This window comes from Tupaia chinensis, unplaced genomic scaffold, assembly GCF_000334495.1.
Source record: "Tupaia chinensis unplaced genomic scaffold, TupChi_1.0 Scaffold000159_1, whole genome shotgun sequence".
Classification (NCBI taxonomy): Eukaryota; Metazoa; Chordata; class Mammalia; order Scandentia; family Tupaiidae; genus Tupaia; species Tupaia belangeri.
The window spans coordinates 628,976-640,380 of NW_006159630.1; the positions used below are offsets into that span (position 1 = coordinate 628,976).

Below are 11,405 nucleotides of genomic sequence, written 5' to 3' on the forward strand. Positions count from 1 at the left end.
CCTCACCGGGTCCCTCCTGTCTGCTGTTGGCAGCGCGCCCAGCAGTCCCCAGCTCAGCTCCCACCCCCGTGCCCCGTGAGTGCAGCCTGTACCGTGGCGCCAGTCCCTGCTCTGAGGCAGGGTATGCAAGGCCTCGTCTTTGGCCATAAATTAACCACTGGGAATCAGACACAGGGAGAGGGAGGAAGCGCCCCACAGTGGGCCTGGTCACACTGCAGTCCCTGCTCTTCCCCTTCAACACCCTGTTGGGGTTAGGGCGTGTCTTCAAGCTGCCGAGTTTGGGATTTGAACTGCAGTCAGGCATGTGGTATGCAGCTCCTTAACCGCTGGGCCCTGGGACTGGCCCTCTGTCGGTTAGTAGAGCATATTCACGCTCATGATTATGTTAAGTGCGTGGTAATTACAGGACACTGGGCTTCCGTGTGTGCCCAGAACCCTGAGGGGAAGTGGGGACAGGGCGTGGAGCATGGCCGTCCCTCATGGGATGTGCTTTCTTGTTTTCCCTCTCTTTCTCTGTCTCTCTCCAGAAAGTACACACGCCCTCTAGCAAATTAGAATAAAGTAAATCGAAAAACTCCTGGGGCTAGCCCTGTAGCCCAGTGGTTAAGGTAGCCAGAGCCTACAGGGTCAGCTGCTGTGGAAATCCCAGCCCTGGCAGCTCCTGGGACAGGCCGAGTGCCCACATGTGCACCCAGCCCCAGCGGGATGGAGGAGACAGGACTGCCGTGTGACCACACCTCATCGGGCGCTTTCTTCCTCGCTGTCCTCCAGCTCTGGGGAGTGTGTGCACCAACAGGCATTAAAAGTCTTCAGGGGCCGGCAGGTGGCGTGGTGGTGGGGATGCGGGACACCCCCATGCCCGACCACAGTTCAAGCCTTGGACCCGGCGGCTTGCTTTCTCATTTTCCCTTTCTTTCTTTCTTTCTGTCTCTTTCTGGTCAAATTTAAAAATATTTTTAAAATTTGACCAGAGAGGGACAAGAGTGAGAGAGGGAAAGTGAGAGAGCAGGCGCCAGCCCGGGACTCGAGCGCGGTCTGCTGCGTGGGAGTCCAGTGCCTCACCACCACGCCGCTCCCCGAAGTAAACAGTTTTTTTTTTTATAGAGTTTTTTGCTATAGGGCGCGTGTGCTTGCCAGAAAGACTGAGAGAGAGACAGACAGACAGAAAGTGAGAAATCACCCCCCGGGGTATGGCTACGCCGCAATCCCTTCTCCTCCATTCTCCTCTCGGGATCTGGGCACGCACGCACATGCACCCGGTGTGAGTTTAAGCCACCGGGTCCGGGACTCAAACTGCGGTCGACTACATGGGAGTCCAGCGACAGCCATTACGCTAACTGCTGGTCCCCAAAGTAAACAATTCTTTAAAAAAGAAATCTTCCAAGCAGACATCAGGAGGGCATATTGTAGGTTCTGTCTCTGTTTACTAAAATCCTGAATATTTTCCCTCTTCCTACATCTTTCTAATGAAAACACAGCGATTCTTGCCATAGGGCACCTGTGCACTTACAAGAGAGACAGAAAGTGAGAAATCACCCCAGGGGGATGGCCATGCTGCCTGTCTCCTCCGTTCTCCTCTTGGGATCTTGGGCACGCACGTACATGCGCCCGGCGTGAGGTTTAAGCCTCTGGGTTTGCGACTCGAACCGCTGTCAACTACGTGGGAGTCCAGTGACATAGCCGTTACACCAAGAGCATTTTAGAGCACTTTTAAAACCACAGATGGGCTCTAGTCTTGTAGCAGCTCACTTCCTTTGGAAGCCCAGGGGCAGGAGCATGGGGAGCCCAGCCACAGCATGATGTGTGTCCCCGGCTGCACGGCCCACCCCTGTGTCCTCATCTTCCCGACGGCTTCCTGGCCCTTGGGGTTTTCTCGGAGGCTCTCGGGTACCAACTGGCCATCAGGACAGTGCTGGGCCTCCCTGTTGGGTCGGGGCAGAACCAGGGGACTGTGTGTGGAGAAGCTCCTGGCCCTCCTGGATGCTGCACAGCCTTCCCACACACGCCCTGTAAGGCTGACCCTGGAGGGGCTGCGGCTGTCCCCAGACCTCCCCAAACCCCCCGGGGCATGCTGCACCCCGTCCAGGCTGGCTGAGGCTGGAGTGGGGGCCTCTGCCTGTCTGCCCCTCGTGGGACACACTCGTAAGCACAGAAAAGGGAAGCCACACCCCTGCCCAGCCCAGCTCCTGGACGCTCTGCACAGTCCCACAGGGACCATGGGGACCAGGACTGAGGCCAGCATCCTGCAGCAGACAGTCTCGGGACCCCGACCCCGCTGGGTCAGAGGCAGGTGCAGGCAGCGTCTCCGGGCCTCCACTGCTGACCGCTGTGAGTGTCCACCGCAGCCGCTAGAGGCCTTCACGCTGCTTCCTGGGACCTGCTCTGAGTCTTGAGCTCATTCTTCTTCTCCAAACCTGGGACTTTTTTTTTTAGAGAGATTTTTGCTCTAGGGCAAGTGAGAGACGGAGAGAGAGAGACGAGAAGCACAAGTCACCCCAGGGCTGGCCACGCCCGTCCCTTCTCCTTCACCCTCCTCGCAGGGTTTTGGGCACGGGCACGCACACACGTACACAGTGAGTTTCAAGCCGCAGGGTCTGGGACTCAAACTGTGGTTGGCCCTGTGGAGTCCAATGACGTAACTGTTAGGCTATCTGCTGGTCCCCAAATCTGGGATATTCTCCGCCAGGTTCGAACACTTTTCCAGGGCCAGCAGGCGGTGTGGCAGTCCAGGCACCGGGTCTCACCTGGCAGACTTCATGGTTTAGGTCGCAGACCTGAGGGCTTGAAGCACACCGTGCACACTGTAGTTTAAGTGCCCGCATCTCCATGTTTCTTCTCCTTTTTTTAAACTTGCTATAGGGTACATGTTCTCATCAGAGAGACAGAGATAGAGAGGGAAAATGACAACACACCCCCGGGGGTTGGCCATGCCACTGTCCCCTCTCCTCCATTCTTTGGGATTTGGGGCACGCACGCACATGTACCTGGAGTGTTTTGAGCCACCCGGTCTTGGACATGACCTGAGCAGCCGCCACACCAGCCGCTGCCCTTCATGTGACTATTGTACCTTTTTCTTTGCTGAGCTTTTCTGCGTCTTCGCCGCCTGTCGAGGCGTGTTTCCGATGACTGCTCTGGAGCCTGGTAACCGGTTGCAGCCCCTTCTGCAGTCCCTGCCTCCTGCCGCTGGCCTTCCTCATCCGGCTGAGCGGCTGCTTGGGTACGGCGGGTGGTTTTGCTCGTGTCTTAGACATTTCGGGTTTTCTGCTGCGAGGCTGTAGACCCTGCTGCTTTCCCACTTGCAGGTGGTCACCGCTCACCTGTAACAGGTCCGAGTGGGACTGGAAACCGCTCCGGCCCGCGGAAGCCCCACGTGGCGCTCCAGCCCCTCGGTGGAGGCGCACGCTGCGAATGTGCACGGCAGGCGACCATCCGGTGCCTCTCAGTGCCGTGTTTCACCCCTACAGGGACAGGGATCGCGAGATCGTTCGCCTCCGGGAGCAGAGTGAACATCTGGAGCGGAGCTTGGAGAGGAGACTCGAGGAACTGTCCGGCGAGCTCGCCCTGCAGAGACAGGTACCGCCCAGCCCGCTGTGATGCCTGCTTCCCTTCAGCCCTCGCCCGTTCGGGCGGGCCCGGTGGGCTGTCAGCAGTGCACCGCAGTGCAGTGCCGGAAGCCGCGTGGCTGACCGTGCCTTGGCCTGCAAACCCATCAGGTGCGTGCGCTCGGCCTGAGGAGCGGAGGACCGGGGACAAGACTCGCTCCCTCTCTGTCATGCGTGTGCTCACACACCGTGAGGAAGGGCACACGGCGAAGGGGAAGGCGCCCGCCCGGCTGGCTAACGGTTCTTTGCATCAGTGCAAGGAGCTCTTCTGGGGGCTCTGGACGGTCCGTGGGGGTAGGATGGGTGCCTGGCTCTTCCCCGCCCTGTGTCGGGATTCCGCAGAGAGGCGGAGCCTGCAGAGCTCTGACTCGGGGTCATGGAGGCGAGGCCCGCCTGCCGGCCGAAGACAGACGCTGGGGCCGGGGATGGCTCATCTGGGACCCTGAGCTACTGGTCTCAGGCCGGGTCCAGGTCCGAAGGCCTGGAAGCCTGCAGCTTCTGTGTCTAGGGGCAGGAGAAGACAGCCGCAGGTCAGGCGGAGAGGGAGCTTTCTGTCGGGTCGGCCCCGAGTGGACCGGGCAGTGCCCACCTCCTTGGTGAGAGCGTCCCTCCGCTCAGCCTCAGCTGGCCTCCGGAGGCGCACTCACAGACACCCAGAAGTGGTGCTTTGCCAGCTCTGTGCCTTCCCACACGCAGTTAGCCATCGCGCCTCGGCAAGGTTAGGCGTTTTCTTAAGTATTTGAGCAAAAAGTGTTACTGAAAGACATGGGGGTCAGGGCTAGTAGGTGGAATGGAAGTTAAGGAGGCTGGCTCAACTCCATGGTTCGAGTCCCAGACCTGGCAGCTGAAAAACACGGGGTGGGGAGACCAGAAAGTGGCATGGTGGTTAAGGCGCTGGACTCCCACATGGCCCCCTGCAGTTCGAGTCCTAGACCTGGCAGCTTGTTTTCTCACTTTATCTCTCTCTCTCTCTAGTGAGCAAATGAAAACCCAATAATTATAATAATGAAATTAAATAATTCTTTAAAACAAACAAAACAGCCCACACACTGGGCATGTGTGCGTGCATGCCCAAAATCCCAAGAGGAGGCTGGAGGAGAAAGGACTGCAGCACGGCATCCCCCGAGGGCGGTTTCTCACTTTCCCTCTCTAGCTCTCTCTGGCGAGCTGATGCACTATATAGCAAAAAATTGAAAAACTTAAAAATAATAATAAAATGAGAAGAAAACAAAAACAAACGAGAAAACTTGAGGGCTGGGTGGTGGCATGGAAACCGAGGCAGCCGGGCCCCACACGGCCGACCGCATGGTTGTGCCTTGGGCTCAGCAGCTCGCGAAGCGCACTGGGCACGTGTGTGTGCGTGCCCTGAGTCCTGAGAGGAGGCGGGATTGCGGCATGGCCGTCCGTGCTGGCGGCTGCGTCCTCTTTCTCCTTCTCTTCCTTTCCCTAGTGAGTGCAAGCACCTCGTAACAAAATTTAAAAAAAGAACTTGAGGGGACTAGCAGGCGGCATGGTAGATAAGGTACTGGACTCCCACATGGCCAACCATGGTTCAAGTCCTGGACCTGGAGACTTGCTTTCTCACTTTTCCTCTCTCTCTGTCTCGCCCTTTCTCTGGTCAAATTAAATAATGATAATAATAATAAATTTAAAAATTAAATAATCTTTTAAAAAGTTAGCAGTAAAGAAGTATTAAAAAAAGAACTTGAGGGAACCAGCAGTTAGGGTAATGGCTATGTTGCTGGACTCCCACGGTTCGCGTCCTGGACCCAGTGGCTTAAAACTCATGCCGGGCATGTGTGCGTGCGTGCCCAAGATCCCAAGAGGAGAGTGGAGGAGAAGGGATGGTGTGACCATCCCCTCTGGGGGGTGATTTCTCACTTTCTGTCTCTATGTCTCTCTCTGTCTGGCAAACGCACATGCCCTATAGCAAAAACCTCTCAACACAAAAAAAAGAACTTGAGGGACAAAACGGTGGTCTAGTGGTTAGGGATCTGGCTCCCACGCAGCCACACCGTTCGAATTCCAGTCCCAGTGGCTTAGACTCTCCCGGTGCGTGTGTGTGCCGAGTCCCGAGGCTGGAGTGGAGGAGGGGTCGTGGTGTGATCGTGCCCACCGCTTTCGTGCACCCTCTGGCCAAAGCAAACAGACGACACTTGGGTCACTTACTGTAGAAGGGTCTCGAACTCAAATCACGGTAACTGTTTCTGTAAAATCTTGCTTTAGGGCTCGTGTGTGTGTGGGAGGCAGGGACGGAGGAAGCGCTCCCTGAAGGATGGCTACACGGCCCTTTCCTTCTGTCCCCCTCAGGTTTGGGGCATGCGCTTCAGGGACTTGAACAGCACGATCAGCTCTGTGGGGTCCGGTAGCCCTAACCACCACACCGCCTGCTGGCCCTGTAACTCTTTGTCTTTCAACGGAACAGCAGGTTGTCGGGGAAGTCACGAGGGTTTTTTTCTGTATTTCTATGCAAAAACGTGCCGCGACCTTCTTGAAGACCCATCAAGTGTAAGAGTAAACGCAGATGCCTCGGCTGACAGGCGCTCCGTGTTGTCGGCACGGTGTGAGCCTCCAGGACACGCCACGCGTGGTTGGCGTGAGCCCAGCCAGCCCACAGGTGCCTGCGCGGCCGGGACCCTCGGGTGGGGCCGGCCCACATGTGCTGCACTGTGCCGCCTCCAGCTCCACCCGTGACCCTTCCTGCCGGTGGGCCCTTTCCAGAGGGCAGCGGGACTTTGTCCCCCTCGGGCACAGTCTGTCGTCGGGGCCCTACTGCAGCTACTGCCTGAACTTGGGACTTCTGTCCGCAGTGGCTCTGCCTGTCTGAGCCTGAGCGGCCTCCCGCAGGGCACAGTGGCCTCTGCCTTGGCCATCCACAGCCCAGGAGCCAGCTCGAGTCACCGAGCCGGGGCCTTGTCTGCCTGCGGGGCTGGGCCGTTCCCTGCCCTGCTTTCAGGAGCACTGTCCGCGGTGGACTTGGCTCAGCAGGGCCGTGGCCATGGCTGCCACGCCGTGGGCAGGTGCTGCCTGCTCGTTTCTAACAAGTATGCTGGGAACGTGAGCTCTGCTAGCTCTCGAGCCCTGGACCCTGTGCAGGTGTACCCCGGGCACGCCCATACAGGGCGCCCTGGCGGAGCCGGCTGACACTGGGGTCCAGGCAGCCGCCCGAGCAGCGAGGACACTCGAAGGGGCAGGGTCTGCAGCTGCAGCCTTCCCAGGGCGCCCCCGGGGCACAGACCCCCTTTAATTATGGAGGGCGTGGGAGCCAGTCTGGAGGCAGTGTGGGGGGAGGCAGGCGCCTCTGTGTCCCACCCTCATGATGGCCAGCGTTCAAGTTCAGGAGGCTGAAGGTGGGGTGGGACTTCGGTCCCGGTGAGATGAGGCAGTTTAAACAGAGCAGTGATGGGGGGTCATGTTGGACTGAGGTCCTGCAAGCTGGCCGAGGACTGGCCGGCAGGAGCGCCCAGGGAAACCCAGTGAGCTTTGGGCAGCAAGAGAGTAGGGAGCCAGGACAGTGGCTGCTCAGGCTGGCGGGAGCAGCGCAGGGTGCAGGCCGTCCTTCCGAGTGACACGGCAGGGCCAGGGCTGGACAGACAGGAGCAAGGAAGGCGGTGGTTGGGGCCGCTGGGCTCCTGCAGGGACAGCCAGGAGGCAGGGCAGACAGCGCCCACCCACCAGCCCTTGACTTTGTATCGAGCTGGGGGTGCCAGCCTGGCCTCGGGCTGCTGCCCCCTGGTGGCCAGGGCCTCCTGCCCCTCGCAGGGCCCAGCGTGGGGCAGACCCTGCCCTCTGTCCTGCCCTGTCAGGGAGATGCCTCGGCCCCTTCTCTCCACGTTTGCCTCTCAGGGGGTCGTACAGAAAAGGCAGGCGTGGGGGCCGCAGTGGGCGTCCTGGTTAAGATGCTGGGCTCCCACTTCCCGCAGACCCCCGAGGCTCCTGCTCCTGCTAGGCAGACTGCAGGGCACTGTGTGGGGAGGTGCTTAGCTACGCGCCCACTGGGCCGGCCTGCTCATGCAGCTCCTCCCTGACCGACCCTCCCCTGAGGTTGAGCCTGTCTGACTTGGGGGGCACAGGCCCCCGATAAGGCTTGGCACTGGTGACTTCACAGTGCAGGGCAAAATCGATGGGCGGGTCGAGGGCACCTCCTGTGCAGGCCTGCTAGAAACCCCATTGCTGCAGGGGTGAGGGCCACAGGGTGCCGGCCACGTCGCAGTGAGCCATTGTTCCAGGAGCTGCTGCAGGAGTTTGAGCACGAAATGCAGAAGTGGGAATCCGAGTCGCGGGCACGCGCCGACAGCATGAGCGGCCTGGTCCTGTCCCACGAGCTCCAGGTAAGGGTGCCAACAGGTGTGAGAAGAGCCCTGCTCCTGCGTGTGGAGGGCCAGCTGGGTTTGGCAGGCATGCGGGTCCAGCGGTTGGTCACCAACACCGAGGACACACGCCAGCTCCTGATGCTGAGGGGTGAGGCCCTGTGTGGCTCTTCTGCCCCCCAATGGCAGAGGAGGCCGGACCTGGGGCCAGCGGACTGTCTGAGCGGGCAGATGGGCAGGGATGGCTGGCTCTGGGCCAGCAGCCACAGCAGCTCCCTGCAGGTTCACTTGCTGCAGGACGCAGCCTTCCAAGTGTGGCCCAGATCCTTGGCCTCAGCTCCCCGCAAGGTCACCCCCACCAGGCAGGGCCTGCCCGGCTCCACTGTGCCCCACCGGCCGTGGAACCAAGCCAGTGAGCACCCACCCCTTCTCACAAGCCCCCAGGGCAGTGAGGCTGGGCTGGGGGACTGCTAGGTGCCCGAGCAGGGCAGTGGTGGGAGCACGACCCCCCCACATGTACACGGGTCAGCTTGGAGCCCCGGCCTGCCTGGGGAGGCGTGACTTCTTGCAAGTCATCAGTGAGAGGAGAACGAGGGCAGGCTCCTAGCCGGCTGCTTAAGGAAGCTGGGTCCATGTGGCCAACGTGATTCAAGTCTGAGTGTGGTGGTTTGAGACGTGCTGGCCACATGTGTGCGTGTCCAAAACCCTGAAAGGACGGAGAGCTCCAAGGTGTGGCACTCCCACGGGGTGCTTCACTGCCGTCTCTGGGGCCTTGTGCTCCAAGAAGAGAGGAGCGAGAGCTGAGCCCTGGCGCTCCGCGTGGTGTCCTGTGGCCTCGTCCCACCCCCACTGCGCAGTCAGGAGGTCCCTCTCAAGGCCTGTGTGCAGCCGGCCCTGGAGGGCTAGGCCGGGATCCGCCACAGCCCGCCTCTGCATGGTGCGGTATTTGTGCGGGCGCTCACCAGGGAGGCGGTGTCACACCCCGCCCCTCAGCCCGAAGTTCTCATCCCATCGGGGCTTGGGGCCCCCACACGTGCCTGGTGTGTTTCTCAGGCCACTGGGTGGGGATGGGGCGCTACACTGCAGCCCTGGGCCCTGCCTCACGGCCAGCGCTCCGGACACGGAGGCACCTGCGGGACAGCTGTTGGGACGCCCGTCCTCAGCCTCCCGGGTCACGGCCCGCCCAAGGGGTGTGGTGCTGCTTCCTGACTTTGGCCTTCTCCTGGAGCTGACGTGCCGTGACCCAGTATCCCCTTGTCACCGTTGGCCTCTTTCGAAGGTGAAACTCCTGAACAGCGAGCTTGAGGCCATCAGAGAAGCCGGGGCCCAGGCCGCTGAGGGCCTGCGGAGGGCAGAGGCAGCCAACTCGGCACTGGACAGCGAGCTCCAAGCCCAAACCCGCGCACTGCGGGACCTGGAGGCCGCCAAGGATGCCAGGTGCGCCCCCTGGGGGTGGGCACATTGCAGGGCCTGGGCGATCCGAGCTCGGCCTCTGACCGGTTTATTCTCGCAGGATCAAGGAGGTGGAGGGCAAGCTGCACTCGGCGGCCCTGGCCAGGAAGGTGGAAGAGGAGGCGCTGCAGAGGGCGTGAGTGCCTGGTGTCCCCACTCGTGGCCCGACCCGGGGACAGCTGCAGCTGCAAGGCTCCGACCGGCTGTGCCGGCCGGGAGTTGGCCACAGTGGTCCGCGCCATGCTCCATTCTAGGGCCCTGCCCAGATTAGGCTTCTCAGTGCTCTGCCTGTAGGTGTGGGTGTGCCCACGTGTGTTCACACACGTGCTGCTTGTCAGTGCTCTGCCCGTAGGTGGGTGTGGGTGCCCACGCGTGTTCACACACGTGCTGCTTGTCAGTGCTCTGCCCGTAGGTGGGTGTGGGTGCCCACGCGTGTTCACACACGTGCTGCTTGTCAGTGCTCTGCCCGTAGGTGGGTGTGGGTGCCCACGCGTGTTCACACACGTGCTGCTTGTCAGTGCTCTGCCCGTAGGTGGGTGTGGGTGCCCACGCGTGTTCACACACGTGCTGCTTGTCAGTGCTCTGCCCGTAGGTGGGTGTGGGTGCCCACGCGTGTTCACACACGTGCTGCTTGTCAGTGCTCTGCCCGTAGGTGGGTGTGGGTGCCCACGCGTGTTCACACACGTGCTGCTTGTCAGTGCTCTGCCCGTAGGTGGGTGTGGGTGCCCACGCGTGTTCACACACGTGCTGCTTGTCAGTGCTCTGCCCGTAGGTGGGTGTGGGTGCCCACGCGTGTTCACACACGTGCTGCTTGTCAGTGCTCTGCCCGTAGGTGGGTGTGGGTGCCCACGCGTGTTCACACACGTGCTGCTTGTCAGTGCTCTGCCCGTAGGTGGGTGTGGGTGCCCACGCGTGTTCACACACGTGCTGCTTGTCAGTGCTCTGCCCGTAGGTGGGTGTGGGTGCCCACGCGTGTTCACACACGTGCTGCTTGTCAGTGCTCTGCCCGTAGGTGGGTGTGGGTGCCCACGCGTGTTCACACACGTGCTGCTTGTCAGTGCTCTGCCCGTAGGTGGGTGTGGGTGCCCACGCGTGTTCACACACGTGCTGCTTGTCAGTGCTCTGCCCGTAGGTGGGTGTGGGTGCCCACGCGTGTTCACACACGTGCTGCTTTTCCCTTTACAACTTTTTTTTCATACCCAGAGGGCACATGCACTCTCCAGAGACACAGAGGGAGCGGCAGGCCATGCCGCGGCCCTCCTCCAGTCCTCCGCCTGCTGGCACCCTGGGTGGGCACATGCCCTGCGAGATCTCCACCCCTCAGGGCCGGGGTTCAAAGTGGCAGTGGGCCATGTGGGAGTGAGGCTCCCATAACTCCTACACTATGTGGCTGGCCTTATTGTAGCCACTGTAAAAACCTTTTTTTAAGAATTATTACTTTTTTTTTAGAGTTCTTGATTTTGTTTTTGTTTTTGCTTGCTATAGGGCACGTGCACTCTCCAGAAACACAGAGAGAGAGACAGAGAGAGACAGAAAGTGAGAAATCACCCCCCGGGGGGGGATGGCCACGCCGCAATCCCTTTTCCCCCATTCTCCTCTCGGGATCTTGGGCACACATGCACACGCGCCCGGCATGAGTTTAAGCCACCGAGTCCTGGACCCCAAGAATTATTTTATTTAACTTTATTTATTTTAATTTGACCAGAGGGACAGAGCAAGAGAAAGAGAGAGAACGTGAAAGACAAGCTGCCAGGTCCGGGACTCGAACTGCGGTCGGCATGTGGGAGTCTGGTGCCCTTAACCACCATGCCCCTGCCGGCCCCTACTTCTAAATTTCTTAATTTACTTTTTAAAAATAAATGTTTTTCTTCTTTTCATGATAGAGCCCACTCGTTCCCATGTGAGGCAGAGGGAGAGGGCGGAGTGTCCCGGGGCCTGACTGCTATGCCCCCTGCCTGACTCCAGCCCGAGGCTGCGGCACGTGTGATGGCCGTGCGGGGCGCGCCCACCTGGCTCCAGCTGCTCTGAGCAGCGCATTCCT

The 11,405-nt window shown here is 60.2% G+C and overlaps 1 protein-coding gene across 1 annotated transcript in view; it reads left to right on the forward strand.

Annotated features, from left to right (window-relative positions):
• The window catches only part of CCDC57 (coiled-coil domain containing 57), a 96,259-nt gene that overhangs the window by 20,851 nt on the left and 64,003 nt on the right, over positions 1 to 11,405 (forward strand). Inside the window, exons 5-8 of the mRNA XM_027770826.1 lie at positions 3,396 to 3,573; positions 7,832 to 7,933; positions 9,192 to 9,349; positions 9,426 to 9,500. Coding sequence (XP_027626627.1) covers positions 3,396 to 3,573; positions 7,832 to 7,933; positions 9,192 to 9,349; positions 9,426 to 9,500 — 513 coding nt within the window. The remainder of the gene's footprint in view (positions 1 to 3,395; positions 3,574 to 7,831; positions 7,934 to 9,191; positions 9,350 to 9,425; positions 9,501 to 11,405) is intronic.